This window comes from Phascolarctos cinereus, unplaced genomic scaffold (genome assembly GCF_003287225.1).
Source record: "Phascolarctos cinereus isolate Bilbo 61053 unplaced genomic scaffold, phaCin_HiC Scaffold_2;HRSCAF=192, whole genome shotgun sequence".
In the NCBI taxonomy this organism is placed as follows: Eukaryota; Metazoa; Chordata; class Mammalia; order Diprotodontia; family Phascolarctidae; genus Phascolarctos; species Phascolarctos cinereus.
The window spans coordinates 325,798,871-325,817,063 of NW_027555625.1; the positions used below are offsets into that span (position 1 = coordinate 325,798,871).

The 18,193-nt window shown below is 37.1% G+C and overlaps 1 protein-coding gene across 6 annotated transcripts in view; it reads right to left on the minus strand.

Annotated features, from left to right (window-relative positions):
* PHF20 (PHD finger protein 20) overlaps nt 1-18,193 on the minus strand; it is a 112,191-nt gene that overhangs the window by 17,042 nt on the left and 76,956 nt on the right. For all 6 annotated transcript variants that reach the window (XR_002326841.2, XM_078150252.1, XM_020998569.2 and 3 more), the window contains 4 exons: nt 14,875-14,973; nt 14,009-14,173; nt 11,536-11,714; nt 4,501-4,600 (listed from right to left, as the gene is read on the minus strand). Coding sequence is in view for 5 of the 6 variants with exons in the window: in XM_078150252.1 (XP_078006378.1) it covers nt 4,501-4,600; nt 11,536-11,714; nt 14,009-14,173; nt 14,875-14,973 (543 nt within the window). In the remaining variant the exon portion in view is untranslated. The remainder of the gene's footprint in view (nt 1-4,500; nt 4,601-11,535; nt 11,715-14,008; nt 14,174-14,874; nt 14,974-18,193) is intronic.

Sequence of the window (18,193 nt, forward strand, 5' to 3'; positions counted from 1 at the left end):
AAGAAGAATGATGGCTGGGTCACCAACTATCCAGAAAAGCCAAAAGGACCAAAAGGGGTCCTAATGTTCTTACACTCTACTGTACAGAATTCTCTTTTTAATCAAGAGAAAATGTGTTCAGCAATAAATAATGGTCGCCAAAGGTATTAATTCTTCACTCTGTGTTTGGCAGAGATCAGGACTAGAAAAAGCAATAGCATTTTGAATTAACTGCCAAGAGCACCTTCATTTTTCTTGCAGAAAGGAAGCAGAATGTTTGGAATGGGACTGTTTTAGCTTTTAAATTGACAAAATACCTGTTAAAATGGACCTGAAAAACTTATTCAAAATGGATGGTGCAGAGAAGCCTGGGGTGAAACCAAGATGGTAGAGTAGCAGGAAGCAATGAAAATGTGCTCCCCTACACTAAACTCTGCAAAACAGACCTAAGTAATACACCAGAGCAAATTCTGATGGGGAAATCCAGCAAAAAGTCACAGTGAGTCATTTATTCAACCCTGCTCAACATATGGAGATAGCCAGACAGGTATAGAGACACTGGGGACAGAGTCTGCTCAGAAGCATGCCTTAAAGAGCACTCGAATGCCCAGGAAAAGGCTGGACACCAAGGCAAGAAGTCCTAGATCCATACCAGGGCAGCCCCAGACTCCTCTCAGGGTACTACAACAATGACAGATCAAAAGTGACAACTTTGTTGCCTGCTATCCAGTTCGGGTTCTCAGATCTAGAGCAGAAAGGAAGAAGCCCCACAATCAGGGTGGTTTTCCAAGATACAGAATTCCTGGACAATATTCTGAGAAAAATGAAGTTCAGAAACCACAGCAGGGTGTGGTTCACACTTCAGGAGTACAACTGGGTCTCAGTCCCTGAATCTGAGCCAGCCTGGCAGGAATTCCAGACCAGAGGGAGTCTACAATTCTGTGACTCTCAACAACAGTTTTCCTAATAGGAGCCAAGTCCAGTAGCAGTCTACAGTTGTTCAGACCAAAACTCTAGTAAGAAAATGGCAGAGCTGAGACCAGAGAGACAGCAATCAGATTTGACCCAGGATTAGACCATTTGGAGAGCACTGAAAGCTTGTAGGGCCCCAGACTGAGCTGTCCCCGAGATCTTAGAATATAACACAACACTCAATACTCAGAACCAGCCCAGGCCTTCCCTTCAGAAGTACACAGAACCAGGGCCTAACAACAAATCAAGAAGTAGGTTAGAAGAATGAACAAACAAAAAATAATACCACCAACAGGGAAGCTCATGATATAAACCAGGAAGAAGAGAATAACTGCAAAACATCTACAAGCAAAGGCTCAAAGGAAAATACAGCTTAGGCACAAATTCAAAGAGAATTTCTGGAAGAAATGAATCAAGAGTTAAAAAAAAGTCAAAATATCTTTGTCAATGAAATGGGAGTGCTTAAAGAAAAAAGTGGAAAATAAATAAGAAAGAAGAAAGAATTGGAAAGGGAATTAACAGCTTGGCATAAAAAGTACAATAAACTTGACTAGGTAACAAATTCCCTGAAAATTAAAATGGACCAAATAAAAGCCAGTGACTCCATGAGACAACCAGAAAGATCAAAACAAGTCAAAAGACTGAAAATATAGAGGAAAAATGTAAAGTTTCTCATGGGAAAAATAACTGATCTAGAAAACCAGATCAAGGAGAAAAGAATTTAAGAATCTCCAATTGGACTCTGTAAATGCCATGACTCCCCCCTCACACACAAAAAAATTCTAGAAAACCGTCCAGATCCATTAGAATCAAAGGACAAAGTAGAAATAGAAATAATCAACTGGTCATCTCTTGAAAGAAATACCAAAATGAAAACTCCCAAGAACATCATAGCCAAAATACTAAGCTTCTAGGTAAAAGCAAAAATGCTGCAAACAGCCAGAAAGAATTCAAGTACTGAGGAGTCACAGTCAGGATCATTTCTGATTTAACAGCCACCATTACAAAGAAATAGAGAATTTAGAATATGATATGGGCTTACAGCCAAGAATAATTTATTCAGTAAAACTGGGTATAATGTTGGAGGGGAAAAACAGACCTTTCATTAAATAAAGGACTTCTAAGCATTCCTGATGAAAAGGCCAGAGCTGTGTAGAAACTGACATTCTAAAATAGGAGTTTAAAAGATACACTGCTCACATTCAAATGTGGGGAGACGATACATGTCCCCTAGGAACCCTATCATCATCAGGGGTCATAGAGAGAGTCTAATTAGACAGTCAAAAATCATTTATTAAGCACTTACTGGAATATGCCAGGCATTATGCTAAGCACTGAGGATACAAAGAGGCAAAAGATAGTCCTTATCCTCAAGGAGCTCACAATCTATTGGGAGAGACAACAAGCAAACATATATGTACAAACAAGCTATACAGAAGATGAATAGGAAATAATCAACAGAGAGAAGGCACTAGAATTAAGAGGTTTGGGAAAAGGCTTCCTGTAGAAGGTAGGACTTAAAAGAAGCTAGGGAACACAGCAGATAAAGATGAGGAGGGAAAGCATGCCAGGCACTGGAGATAGCCAGAGAATATGCCCAGAGCCAAGAGATCTAAGTGTCTTTCTTGTAGAATAGCAAGGCCAGCATCAATGGATCAAAGGGTGCGGAGTAAGATGTAAGTAAGAAGACTGGAAAGTATAGGAGGAGGCTAAATTATAAAGGGCTTTAAATGCCAAACAGGGAATTTTGTACTTGCTGAGTAACTGAACAGGGGAATGAAATAGTCAGACCGACAATTTAGGAAAATCACTTATGACAGACCCAGCAGTCTCTGCAGTAGCAGGCACAAGGAGATGAGGATTTGCACCAGAGTGGTGGTAGTGTCAGAGTAGAAAAGAGTCTGTATTTGAAAGACATTGAAATGGTGAAAATGACAGGCCTTAGCAACAGATTGGACATATGCATGGAGGGGTGAGAGGTGGTGAGGAATTGAGTGGATACCTAGGTTGTGAGATGAAGGGACTGGGAGGATGGTGTTGCCCTCTATAGTAACAGATAAGGTAGTGAGCATTTAGGAAGGAAAATGAGTTTACTTTTAAACATGCTGAGTTTAAGATGTCTACTGGATATGCAGTTTGAAATGTCTGAAAAGGCAGCTGGAGATCAGGATAGGATAAGTAGATTTTATAATCACTAGCATAAAGATGCTAATTAGATCTCATGAAGCTGAGGAGATCACCAAGTGAAGAAGTACGGAGGGAGAAAAGAAGAGAGCTCAAGACAATACCCTGAGGGATACCTATCAGTTAAAGGGTATGATCTGGATAAGGATCCAGTAAAGGAGACAACAAGGAGCAGTCAAATAGGTAGGAGAACCAGGATAGAGTGGTATCCCAAAAACAGAGAAGAGAATATCAAGGAGAGGTAATCAACAGTGTCAAAGGCTGCAGAGAAGTTGATTAGGAGAATAAGGGAGGAGCCAGGTTTCAATAATAACTAGAAGATGGAAAGAAAAGAAGAAGAAAAGAATTAGAATGAAGGGAAGTTGTTGCCTATGGAACTGGCATTCCAGAGGACCCAGTGGAAAGAGAGGGTGGTGTGTGGTAGGAATAGAAAGTCTGGGAGTGTTTCTGTTATATCTTAAGAAAGGGAGGGAAAAAGAAAACCCTTGGGGCAGGGAGTGGATGGAAAGGAAGGTAAGGGAATATTATCTTACATAACTTGGGCACACAACTAGACAGCTATAGAAATAGGAAGGAAGGGTAGGGGAAACAGTTGATACTTCAACCTCACTCTCATCTGAACTAGTCAAAGGAAGGGAAAATTATTTACTCTATAATTAAACGATCGAAGCTTTTGGTTTTAAAGTAAAGGCTCACTAATCTAGGCTAATTAGAGGTAACAACTGACTGGATTACTGAAAACACTTAAAACACTTTCAAAGATATACTTTGTTACTTTCAAAAATAAGAAGAAATTCAACAATATTGTCTACAAGATCCTTGGAGGGCCTCAATTCAAAAAGCATTAAATAGGTGCTGACTATGTGCTACTGGAGTAAGAATAAACCTAATAGATCATACTGTTGGTCCAGCCCCCTCACTTTGTAAAAGGAAATTCAGAGCCAAAGATCCAAGAGCAATTTGCCTAAGTGGATGTAATGATTCACAATGGCCACCTTAAATGAGTAACAAACTGTGTCACTTTCTAACTATTCAAAAAGGGGTGTGTGTGTGTGTGTGTGTGTGGTGTGTGTGTGTGTGTGTGTGGTGTTTGTTCATGGCATCCCAAAGTCTAAGTTTTGTAGACATTCTCCTGGCCTTTTGTGAATCTGGATCACAAGATTAATTACCACTCTTGATAAAGGTGATTACTGAGCTTATAATATAAATCCCAACTTATCACAAATTACTAAATAGTAGGGTTCATGCCAATAAAGTTTAGTTCACTACAAGCACTCACAGAAATTCCTTCCTCAAAACTGAGACTGCGTGTACAAACAAATATTGAGAAAATCATCCTGAATATATAACCCTAGGAATCTATACCTGGAGGATCCTGGCAAATATAGCAGATGTATTTCTCAGGCACGTTGTCTTCTAGCAAACCCATGCACACTCCATGCTGCCAGCATTGACATTCTTCACACTGCAGAAATTAAGCAACAAAGTCAGATTGCAGAGATGTCAAATATATTCTAATGACAACCAACTTGGGAAGCCTTCCCCTCACACCATCTATAGGCTTATTTATTAACAAGTAAGACTTTCACAGATAGTCTGACAGCATTCACACAGGTTCTTCTCACTTCTGTTCATGTTTTAAGGGAAAATGATCAGGCAACCAAGGTAGGGGAGGGAAGAAGAAGAGAAATCAACCACTGAAAGGTTTTCAATGTGCTCAACATTAATTACAGATATCAAAGTACACACAAATTAGTGCCTCCCTTAAGGAATTCATGACCTCATTAGAGAGAGAGAAACACACATGAAACAAATAAAGCACAACTGAGTGCTAAAGGAGTTCAGAAATGAGAGTAATAAAAGTAAGTTTGAGTAGAGACACTTTATTGAAGAGATGAGATTTTTGATGTGCCTCAAAGAATGAGGTAAATGGAGAAGTAAATGTTTCTTGGCAATATTATTTGATATAATGTTAATTACACATAATTGAAATCACAAATTCAAGTGACTTTCAAAAAAGTTTCATATATGGGACACACAAGGCAATGCATCTCAGTTTCCTTCTAACATTGTCAAAATGCAATATACCAGGGTCAGTTTTGTGCTGCTGAAGGCCGCTTATTTCATTAGTCTCTAACTCTTATCCTTCCATTACAGCTATAAGTAAATTATTCAAAACATCTATGCTTAGAGCTAGACCTAGTGGGTGAAAAGTCAGAAGGGGGTAATTTCAGCTCAATGAAAGGAGTATTTTCTAGCAAACACAGCTGTTAGAAACTGTAATGGACTGCCTTACGAAAGTAAGGGGCTTTCTCTCAGTGGGGGTGTTCAAGAAGTTAAATGATAACCCATGCCAGGGGCCTGCAGAAGTGATTTATGCGCTGCCTTGGAAGAGGACTAGCTGGTCTCTGAGTTCTCTTCCAACTCTGAAATCCTAGGAAAGACATATCAGAGGATGTGTAGAAGGTATTTAAGCATACAAATGCATCCAAGTAATGCACCTGAATCACTAAAGAGATAACTTTTTAAAAAAAGCTTTTAAATATAAGTAGGTTTAAAAAAAGTAAATAAAAATAGTTTCTGAAGGTATAGAATCAATCAACAAGCATTTAAGGTGCTACAACGTGGCAGCACCATTGGAGGCACAGAGGATACAAAGATTAAAGTAACAGTTTCCACACTAAAGATGTTTACCTTCTATGAGGGAAAACAAAATGTACATAACAGGCATATACAAAAGATATACAAGGCAATTTTTAAGGGGAAATGCAATAGCAGCTAAGGGGATCAGAAAAGGCCTCATGTAGAAGGCTGTATTTTGAGCTGAGTTTGATGGAAGACAGGTTTACTAAAAGGCAAAAAAGAGGAGGGAGTGCATTCTAAACATGGAGGACAGTCAGTGCAAAATCCTGTAGATAGGAGATAGAGGGTCATGTATGAGAAAATAATAAAGTCAGTATGGCTGGATCAGAGTGTCAGAAGGAGAGTAATGCGTAATAAAGCTGGAAAAATAAATTGGTATGAAGTCAGGAAGAGTTTTGAATTCCAAAGAGAGAAGTTCTGATTAACTAGAAAAGTGACATGGGTGAAGACCTGCCTTAAGAAAATCATTTGGAGCTATGTGGAGGCTGAACTGGAGTGGGGCAGATACGTGAAGCAGAGAAACACTGTAGAAAACCGCAATTTGCCCCTCTCAGACTTGCCTAGATAAATCTAACAAAAACATAAAAAAAAAAATTAAACAACTGAATGAAATTTTAGAAGTTAGATATGATAGACTTCTGAAGAATACTAAATGGGAATGAACAGAATGCATCATTTCTCAGCTGGGCATGGTCCTTCACAAAAAATTAACATATTTTAGGGCATAAAAAATTCACTAATAAATGCAGAAAAGCAGAAATACTGAGTGTGTCTTTCACTGATCATAACGCAATAGGGCACCTAGGTGGCAAAGGGGATACAGTGGTGGGCCTACAATCAGAAAGACTCATCTCCCTGAGTTCAAATAGGCCTCAGACACTTACTAGCTGTGTGATTTTGGGCAAGTCACTTAATGCATATTTTCCTCAGTTTCTCATCTGAGAATCAGTTATTTCATTAAAGATAATGACAACAATGAGATAACATACTACAATTTGTGGGATGCTGCCAAAGTGGTATGTAGGGAAATTTTTATATCTCTAAACATATTCATCAATAAAAAAAGAAAAAAAGCAGATCAATATACTGGGCATGAAACAACAATTACAAAAAACCCTAGAAAACCAACAAATTAGGAAAAAGCCACTATTCTAATCTGTTTTAATTAGAAAATTTTTAACAGAAAAATTAAACACCAAAATAGAAATACTAAAGATCAAAGGAGAAATTAAGGAACACTGAAAGCAAAAAATTTAAAAACAAACAAAGAGGTGGTTTATTGAAAACAAACAAAACAATATATAAGCAACTACTAACAAGGAAAGAAAACAAAATTATCATTATCAAAACTTTAAAAAGTGAATTAACAACCAATAAAGAAGAAATAAAATCAATTATAAGATCTGTTTCATCCAACCATACACCAATAAAACTGATGATCTAAATGAAATGAATATTACAAAAATAAAAATTGCCCAGATTAACAGAATAAGAAGAACTTAACCCTACTTTAGAAAAGCAAATTCAACAAGCTACAAACTATTTCCTAAAGGAAAAAACCCCAAGACCATATAGATTTATAAGCAAATTCTACCAAACATTTACAGAATTAATATCTATACCATACAAACTCTATTTTTAATATAGGTAAAAACGGGGGTCCAACAAAATTCCTTCTATGACACAAAAACGGTCTTGATAACTAACCCAAGAAAAGTCAAAATAGAGAAAGGAAACTATAGACCCTAACGAATACTGATGTAAAAATGTCAAATAAGATATTAGTAAGGAGACTACAGCAATGAATTACAAAGATCATACGCTATGATCAGAATGCTAGGCTAGTTCAACACAGGAAAACTTTAGGCATAACAGACCACATTTATAACAAAAACAACAAAAAATCATATGATTATTTCCTTAGCTGCAGAAAAAGCTTCTGACAAAATACAACAGCCATTCCTGTTTAAACACACGCGTGCAGGTGCACACAGGAATAAAGATTTACTTCAAATGATAAGTAGTATCTATCTAAAACCAAAAGCTAGCATTATCTGTAATGGGCATAAGCTAAAAAGCCTTTTCAATAAGATCAGGGATAAAACATTATTATTCAATATTGGACTAGAAATGCTAGTAATAGCATAATAAAACAAGAAAAAGGAATTGAAAGAATAAGCAAAGGCAAAGAAAAAAAACCAAAACTACCACTTTTTTGCAGAGGATATATGATGGTTTACTTAGAGAACCCTAGAAGGTCAACTAAAAAGTTAAATGAAACAATTAACAACTTCAGCAAAATTTTAGGATACAAAATAAACCCACACAAATCAGTAGCATTTCTGCATACTATCAGCAAAATTCAGCATTTAAAGATAAAAGGAGAAATTCCATTTAAAATAACTACAGCCAGTATAAAGTACTTGAAATTAGCTGCAGAACTATTCTTGAGTAGGCTGAGCCAATATAATAAAAATGACAATACCACCTAAATTAATTAATTTATTCAGTGCCATAGCAATAGACCCAAAGGCTTACTTTGTAGATAGAAAAAAAAATAAAATTAATCTAGAGTAACCAAAGGTCAAGAATATCAAGAGAATTAATGGAAAAAAAAAAGTGGGGAGGAAGGAAGCCTAGCAGCACCAGATTTCATACTATACTACAAAGTTATAATCATCAAAACAATTTGGTACTGGGTAAGAAACATAGAAGTTGATCAATGGAACAGAGATTAGGTACACAATATACAGAAGCAAACAAGCATAGTAACCAAGTATTTGATAAACTCAATGATCCCAACTATTGAGGTAAGAACTCATCCAACAAAAGCTGTTGAGAAAACTGAAAAAGTAGTCTGGCAGAAACTAGGTACACACCAACACCCCACACTGTATATATAAAAATAATCTCCAAATGCTATATGACTCAGACATAAGAGACAACATTATAAACAAATTAAAGGAGCACAGAAGAAATCACCTGTTAGATCTATGGATAGGAAAGGAGTTCATGATCAAATAAAAGATCACAGAAGTAAAATGGACACCCTGAAATACACAAAACTGAAAAGGTTTTGCACAAACAATGCAGTTAAATTAGATGAGAAATAGGAAATTGGGGGGAAATCTCTGCAGCAAGTTTCTATGATAAAAGCTGCATTTCTAAACTACATAGGGAATTCAATCAAATTTATTAGAAGAACAATTCTTATCAAAGGATAAATGAATAGATAATTTGCAAAGAAAGAGATCTGAGCTATTGACAGCCACATGAAAAAAAATGCTCTAAATCACTCAAAACCAGATAAACACAAATTAAAATAACTCTCATTTGGCACTATATGTCCATCAGACTGATAAGGGGAAAAATGGAAATGAAAGGGAACTGACTAGCTACGAGAAAACAGGTACTTTAATTCACCAATGCTGGAGCTCTGAAGTGATCCAACAATTCTGGAAAACAATATGGAACTATGCCCCCAAAGCTATTAAACTGTATATATCCTTTGATTCAGTGATACCAGTTATCAATACACTAAAGAGATCAAAGAAAGAGGGAAAGGACCCATATGGACAAAAATATTTATATCAGACTTTTTATGGCAGCAAAGAATTAGAAATTCAGGGGTTGCCCAATGGAAGAACAAGTTACAACATATGAATGTGATGTAATACTATTGTGTAACAAGAAATGATAAAGGGGATGATTTCAGAAAAACCTTTTAGAACTTGTACAAATTGTTTCACAGTAAAATGAGCAGAACCAGAAGAACAATTTATATATTAACAACAATACTGCAAACATAAACAACTTTAAAAGATTTAATCAATACAATGACCAACCACAACTCCAACATGCTATCTATCTCCAAATAGAGAGCCGATGGACTGAGAGTGCAAATCAAGGCATATTTCCCATCCTTTCTTTTCTTTCTTTCTTTGGTGTGTGTGGGAGGTGGGGGTAGGGGTAGGAAGTTGATTAGGGAGTTAAGGAACATGGCTAATGAGGGAATGTATTTTCCTCGACTAAACATATTTGTAACAATTTTTTTTTTGTCTTCTATAAGTGAAAAGGGAGAAATGAAAGGAAGGAAATTAGGAACTGAAAATAAAATTGAATTTTTAAAAAGAACAAAATGAACAACTAGAAAAAATAAAGAGATTTTCTTAAAAACTATTGCATAAAAAATTGAAAGAATGAATAACTAAGAACAAAAATCAAAGTTTGACAAACATAGAGAAATCTATAAAAACCTGAAAAACAAGTCAAGAACAGATAATTTCAGAAACAATGGACTCCTTGAAAGCCATGATTTAAAAAAAAAAAAAGGTCTGGTCCCTATCTTGAAGAAATCATATATGAAAACCCTCCCTATATATTAGAATCAGAAGACAAAGCAAAAATAAAAAGAATTCACAAATCACCTTCTGAGAGAAAAACCAAAAGGAGAAGTCCCAGGAAAATCACTGCAAAATCCAGAATTTCCACATCAAAGAAAAAAATACCGTAAGGAGACAGAAAGAGTTCAAGTACCATGGAACCAAAGTCAGAATCCCACAAGACCTGGCAACTTCTACTCTCCATAACAGAATATCTTAGAACATTCCAAAGTCAAAAGGTAGGGGCTTGCAACCAAATATCCTACAAAGCTAAGCGTAATCCTACAGTGGGAAAAATGAACTTCTAAAGGAATACAAAATTGTTGACATTCCTGATGGAAAGAACAGAGCTAAGTAAAAACTTTGAAATGCAAATACAAGACACCTAGAAAGTTAAATTTATTCCAACAATTGGAAGGTGTTGTATGATAACAAAGGACTAACACTCTAATAACAGGAGAAGAAACAAACCCTCCACAACCTTAAAATCTTCCAAGGGTACTGTTCTGAGGGTTTGAAGGAGGGAATTAGAAAGGAGGGTAAAAGGAAGAGGAGGGGGGTGAAATGTGCTATTTCTCATAAATGGGGTAACAATAATATCTAAACAAAGAATTGGATGAGGAGAATGGGTATCAGATCAACCTCATTCTTACCTGAACTGAACAAAGTCGGGCTGAATGACTACACAAACATACACAGAGAATAAATACACACAGAGACAAACGCAAATACATACAGATTTCTATAGAAATACCTCAAATTCAACATAGAAACACGCAGGGATAGGGAATGCAGGAGGAGGATGCTAGCAGTGAGGGAATAATCACAAAGCAAACCTTCTCCTTGTTCCCTGCTCCTGGAGCTCACCATGTTAATGTTAAGCTTAGTCCAGAACCCTGACTGGCTTTGGTGCACTGCAGCTAAGAAATCCTGAGTTCAAGACATCTACCAGTCCTAGCCTCCCCAGTAGCAAGGATCACAGGTGTGCCCTACCACGCCCAGTATAAGAGAGCCACTTACGCCGCTAACTCTCAATTTACAGTGAAATATACATTCCTTTTGGGTAGAGTCAGCTTCATCACTATGTTTGATTCCCCAACACTCACTATAGGACTTGAACAAAAAGATAAGAGAAGATACCCTCACTCCATCCCTCTGTGGAGGTGGGAAGTCCACAGGTGTTACACATGGCATATGTTTTCAGACTTTTTCAATGTATACATCAGTTGTGGTGATCTTTTCCCCTCTCTAAAATACTATTTGTTATATGTGGGATGGCTCTCTGGAAGGGGAAAGGATCTGTGGGATAACTACAATATAAGAAACAGAAGACATCAGTAAAACCTTATTTTTTAAAAAAATTGTATCCACATACCTGAATCATAAAGTCATTTTCTTCCTGGACCTCACAAATACACCGAACGACTTCAAAGTCAAAGTTGTCTTCTCCATCAGGATCATCATCTGGATTAGTGGTCACATCAATATCGTGGCTACAGTCTTCATCACTCCAGAGAAAACTCTCTGAAGAAGAGTCACTCACATTATCTTCTTCTAAAGCATGTGTGTAAAGAAATGGCAACTGCTGAGTACATGGTCTTCGGATGAAAGAGTGAATACTTACTATATTACAACTCTATTAATACAATTTTATATAACTTTGCAGTTGCAAAAGCACTTTATATACATTCTCGAATATTATCCACAAACTAGTTCTATAAAAGCACCTACTGTATGCAAGGCATTGTTCGAAGCACTTTATAAGTACTTCCTCTTATTCTCAGAAGAACCTTATGAGGCAGGTGCTATTATAGTCCTCATTTTACAGTTAAATGAATTGAGGCAACTTGGTCAGGGTTGCACAGCTAGTACAAGTGTCTGAGGTCAAATTCGTTTTTTTGTTTTTTTGCTAGGCAATGGGGTCAAGTGACTTGCCCAGGGTCACACAGCTAGTTAAGTGTTATGTATCTGAGGCCACATCTGAACCCGGGTCCTACTGACTCCAGGCCCAGCATTCTACATCAACTAGCTGACTATAAAAGTATCTACAATTGAGATATAGTCCCATCCTAGAGATGAAGAAAATCAAGACTCAGAAAGGTGAAACCAAATGTTTATGATCACTCAGCTGGTGAGTTGGGAGAGCAAGGACTAAAGAAGCCAGGTCTCTGAACTGCAAGTACCCACGTCCACAGTACCACAAAATATTTTCTCTTTCTTGTGACTCCAAATCTGCCCCCCACCTCATTCACTTCCAACCTACCAGGGTTCTGGGTTCACGGGAAGGCTCTGACAATCTGATTTATCAAAAAATTATAAAATAATAGTTTTTTTAATATAAGTAAGATGTAACAGCCATTATATAACTTAACACCACAAAAGAGCTACAAATACAGAAATCCCTACTTATTTTTATTAACCACACTTTTATTTTTTTAAATTATTTTTATTTATTTATTACTTTGTTAACCATACTTCCTGCCGGGAACATAGACAATCAAAGGGTGACTATAATTTTTTTTGTTTTATCTTTAATTGGTCTTATTGCATGTTGATTTTCTTACATTTACAAGTTTGCAGGTAAATTTACCAAAATATCACAGATTTCCCACTTTCACAGTATGGAAATCTTTTCCTTCTTTCTTTCTAAAAAAAATTTTATTGATGTGTTTTATACCAAAGTCATTTCTAGAATGTACCAATCCCTCCAAACCCCGAGTCTTCCTGTGTAACAAAGAAAAAAATCTTAAAACCATATCAAGCAAAACCACGTTTCTGCTACTTCTGAACCAGTGTTAAAAGGTATGCAATGTTCCATACCCACAGTTCCCCATACCTTCAGCCAAGGGACCTTCCCCTTAACACTTCTTTTTAAAAGGTGGCCCCTACTTCAGTTCTGTACTTCCTGTAAGGCAGGGGAAGCTTAGCTAATATTTATACATATGCACAAGGAAAAGACAGCCAGCAGGGGTCTTGTTTTCACTCCTAAGAGGTTTTCATTTTCTCTATGTTATTCCTGAGAGCATTCGTATGAATAATCCTCAACACTGCTAGTTGGTAAATGATTTAGAAGAAGTCAATAATCACAAAGAACTGATATCCTTTGTTCAAGTCACAGCACCTAAATGAATTTATCAACCTCAGGTTGTGGCTTCTCAGGAGGTCTTCTTTTTATCTCCTGGATCTCATCTTATATAAGCTGGCCAGACAAAAGAGAAAAATTTAACCATCTGCTGTTCTACTGCCCAAATCTGGTATGCAAAGTAACAATATAATATGGCTTCTACCACCTTTGGAGAAAAGTTTCAATTCAAAGGAAGTAAAGAGAAAGTCAATTAAGCAGGATGGGACAATTAGTAGCAAAGAGTGGAGGAGGAAAGAAAATGGTTTCATGGATTGCCTTATTTTAAAGGAATCCCTGCCAAAAGTTTCCTTCCATTTCCTAAAATCAAACCATGACCTTAATTTGTTGTATTATAAACAATGAAGCAAGCTAAATTTAGCACACAGTCATTTAATATGGTGGACATTACAGAATCACACAATCTCAGAATTAAAAGGACTCACCTTGCTAGAAAATGGATGAAGCATTTTCTGGGAAGAATTCCCTCCTACAGAAACATGTCTGTCAACAGGGGGTTCAAGCAACCTCCAATAAAGGTGCTTACTTCTAAAGAAATAAACCCTTTCTAAGTCTGGATTCTGAACAGCCTTAAAGTTTCCTCCATGTTGCTGCCTATAAAAACTTGTTATGGCTCAGAGGGTCTGGGCTCTCTACCGGGATACGGGTACCCCCCTTTATTCATATTTCTAAGCCAAATGAATGGGACATATATGTTCATTCTCACCAGGTATTTTTCCTCTTTCTCGGTGATTTCCAGAATCAGAGTTATGCACCGATGTACTCAGGGGAGTACCAGATTTATTTGAGGAACTACATCTGGTAACAGCAAACGGCTTGGGAGGTGAACACTCCTGGGAAACATCACTAGCATCTTCACTGCAAGAATATTCTGTAAGCAAAACAAAATCAGGAGTGAATGATGCTACATGGACAAATAGACCTGTACTGAATTTAAATAAGCAGCATGTACACAGTACAATTTGTGAACTATAGAATTTTGTGGTGCAAACATCAGTTACATAAAAAGATTTTCATCCAAAATATTTCCATTAGCCTTTTTTCACACTATAAAAGATCAGTCCTTTTTAAGAGTGGCTGAACCTGTCTGCGAATAACTCCCTATGACTCTAGAAGTGTGAGAAGAATCAATCCCTCAAGAGCCAGCTCTAGTTTTCACCTAATTAGCAGACAAACAGTGCAATATGTGGAAATTTTGGTTATCATTTCATGTCAACACAAATCTAGATCAACTCATGCGAATTTCATCAGGAATAAACTTACAAATACTAACCAGGTGTCAAAACTAACAGAGGCAAATCTCATCTATTCTGCATTCTACAACCAGAATTGAGGACCACCTCAATATTCAGCAACGTGATTTGGGCAGGGTTTGGGAAAGGGGTGAGATTCACTTCTAAACTCATTTTATCAGATTACAGCATCCCAAAATCAGGGCAAAGACAAAGTGCTTCCTCACCTCCAGAGATTAGGCAGCAACTTTGAATACACTGCCCAAACTTGAGAGGACTAAGAAAAAACCCACCCCCATATTCAATTACAAACATCTTTTCCACAAAGGGAAAATATTACCAGACTTAGATTTCTTTTTCTTTTTCTTTTTTTTCTTCGACTTCAATCTCACAAATTCTCTGAACTTCTTTTCTTTGTTCTTTTCCTTGTCTTTTACAGCTAGGAGAGAAAAGAATTTTAAGCATTATTTTAAATCTTACAAGTCTTTGAGCTTTTTCTTCTCTGATTTCTGATTCTTATCCCTTTTTCCTTCTACTGTTAAGGGCATCACCATCCTTTCTGATCATCTGAATTTGCAGCCTTGGTGTCGCTCTCAATTCTTCATTCACCCCATATATACAATCCATTAGCAAATCCTGTAACTTCTTCCTTAAAAAATCACTTTCCCTTTTCTCCATTCATACAAGCAAGTCCAGGCCCTCATCACCTCTCAAACAGACCACTGAAACAGCTTTCAAACTGGCCTCCTGGCCTCAACTATCCTACCTCCCCCATCCACCCACAGCTGCTAAGGTGTTTTTTCTGACACACAGGTCCAAATAATGTCACCTCCTACTCACTGAATTTCAGTGGCTCCCTATTACCTCAAAGATTATATATAAACTCTTTACTTTAGTAGTTCTTTACAACTTAGCCTCTTCCTATCTTTCCAGGCTCCTTAGATATCATTCTACTATACACACTCTTGAGTCCAGCCAGACTGGCCTACTTGCACTTTCTCATACCTGAAGCTCTTCTCTCATCTCCATGCCTTTGCACTGGCTACCCTCATGTCTAGAAAGTTCTTCCTCTTCACCTCTGCCTCAAAGAATCAGTGGCTTCCTTTAAGACTCAGCTCAAGCACCATCTCTTGTAGGAGGTCTTTCTCAGACCCGCCTCCTCTCCCCTCCAATACCCATTCCCACCTGATAGTGCCTTCCCCTATCAAGCTATCTTCCATCTACTCTACATATACTGATTTATGCACATTTTGACTACTTGATTGGAATGTAAGCTCCCTGAGGGCAGGAACCATTTTTACGCATTTAATAAATGTCATTTTGTTAAAATAAAATGTTACACTCTTAACTATGTGCAAACCCAAAAAAACAGCAATGAAAATCAGGCCTTCCTGAGAAGCCAATGGGATGTAATTAATTCTAATTAGAATTAGACTTCTCATCAGCAGTCTTAGCTTCTAACAATAGCTCTTCCACTAACTGACTATGTAATCTTGACTAAGTCTCTTTCCTCCTCCGGGCCTAGGTTTCTTCCTCTGCAAAATGAGGGAGGCACCCCAGTTCTTCTTAGGAGCTGCTTTTTATTTTTATTTTTTAATGTCTTGGGAGGAGACAAGTATTCCAAATGATATGCCACAATCCTAATTGAGAAGTTAAAAAAAAATTTAAGAGGAAAGGACATGATCACAGCAATGAGGAGATAAGACAGAGGATCCACATATTTGTCTGTGTGCGTGTACGTACGTGTGTGTGTGTAAATGAGATGGGATCCCCTGGACTGATGGACTGTAACATCCCTTCCAACCAAAACAATACATGATTTCTATGCATTTCAAAGTGTTCCAATGACCCCTAATTTATAATAAACTCATATTTCTTTATGACTTTCAAGCTTACAATATTTATTGCTTATGGCTTGCTGAGTTTCTTTTTAAAGAATGTTCTCTTTTTTCTTTATTTCTAATTTTGTTAATTTGAGTATTTCGTGTATTTGCAGATGTCCATTCAATTCCTCTGAATAACTCAGGTTTTGCTTGCACCGAGCTCTGCATCATAGTCTCTGATAATTCTATTTCCTTTCAAATGTAACTACACTTTGTTCATTTTCAATTTAAGTAATTTGATATTTTTTTAAAACAAGTTAGCTAATCAATTATCCATTTTGCTAGGGTTTTTTTTTCTTTTTCAAAAAAATAGCTCTTAGTTTTGAGTTTTGTAAGTCTTTTTTCATGTCTCTTTCTCCTCTAAGAAAAATAAAATTTACACTGAGCTTTCCTCACAATGATCTCATGAGGCAAATAGTGTAAATATTACCCTCTCTACTCTCTAAAGTGGACACTGACAATCAATCAGAGAGGACAAGTGACTTGTTTGATGTTTCAAAGCTAGTAAATAATTGTTCCAGCTGGACTGGAGATTCAGGTCACAGAACCAGAGATTTCAGAGTAGAAGGTACCTCTGGAAACCATTTAGTTCAGCCCCCATTATCAGTTCTGAGTTCTAAAGTCTTTATCTTCATGTCTCCTAAGAGCTGCCCCTTCCGTAACCCTTTCACATGCCCCCTCCTCCAGGCCACTGCCATCCTCAGGTGTAGCAGACTAAGTATCTCAAGACTCATTCAATGCTACAAAATGAGTGTGTGGTACAGCCACGAACCAAACCAATATCTTTGTACTGCATCTCAAACATAGTATCTTAAAAACTGAGAAAAAGAAACAACAACTGGACAGCTTCTCAGTAAGATCCTCTGATTGATGTTCAAAGCCGTTCATAACCAACCCCCACCCCAACTATCTTTCCAAACGTCTCATACCTTACACCCCACTACTCTACAGTTTTTGATCTCTTCCATTCCTTTAACAAGACTAGAGTACTCTTATCTCTCATCTCCAGATATTTTCTGTCATACCTGGAATTCTCTCTCTCTTTATTTCCACCTCCTGGCTTCCTTCAAAATCCCCCAACTTAAATCTTATCTTCTATAAGAAATTTTTCCCAAACTCTCTTAAATCTAGTGCTTTCCCTCTGTTATTTCCTATTTATCCTACATATAGCTATTCTGTACATAGTTGTGTGCATATTTTCTCCTCTAATTAGACTGTGAGCTCCTCAAGAGTTGGGACTTTTGGCCTTTTTTTTCTTTTTTTGTATTCCCAACACTTAGCACAACATCTGGTGCGTGGCAGATGCTTAATACATTTTGCCAACTGAAGGGACTTAAAGTTGTCACAGACAATTGCCAATCCTCCTGTGTCTTAAGTATGTTCCAATTAATTTAAGCCCGAAGTCATTTACAGTGTTTTGTCACAGGGCTACAGGGCTATGCCTTGAAGCTCAGGTCATTCTCTTACATCAGGAAGTTAGCTCAGGAATAAGTCTAGTTTACCTTTCACAACACTCAGTACCTAAAGAAAAAATAACAGAAACAGCCCAAACCCTCCTTCCAGACTGGAAGAATGAGCAAACAACAACAACAAAAACAATCCCACCATAAAGAGCTCTTATCATAGAGAAGCTCACAACATAAACCCAAAAGAAGAGAATGACTCTAAAATATTTACAAGCAAAGCTTCAAAGAAAAACCCAGCTGGGGCAAAAATTTATTAGAATTCCTAGAAGAAATGAGGCAACAGTTTAAAAAAAAGTTTAAAATGTTTTTA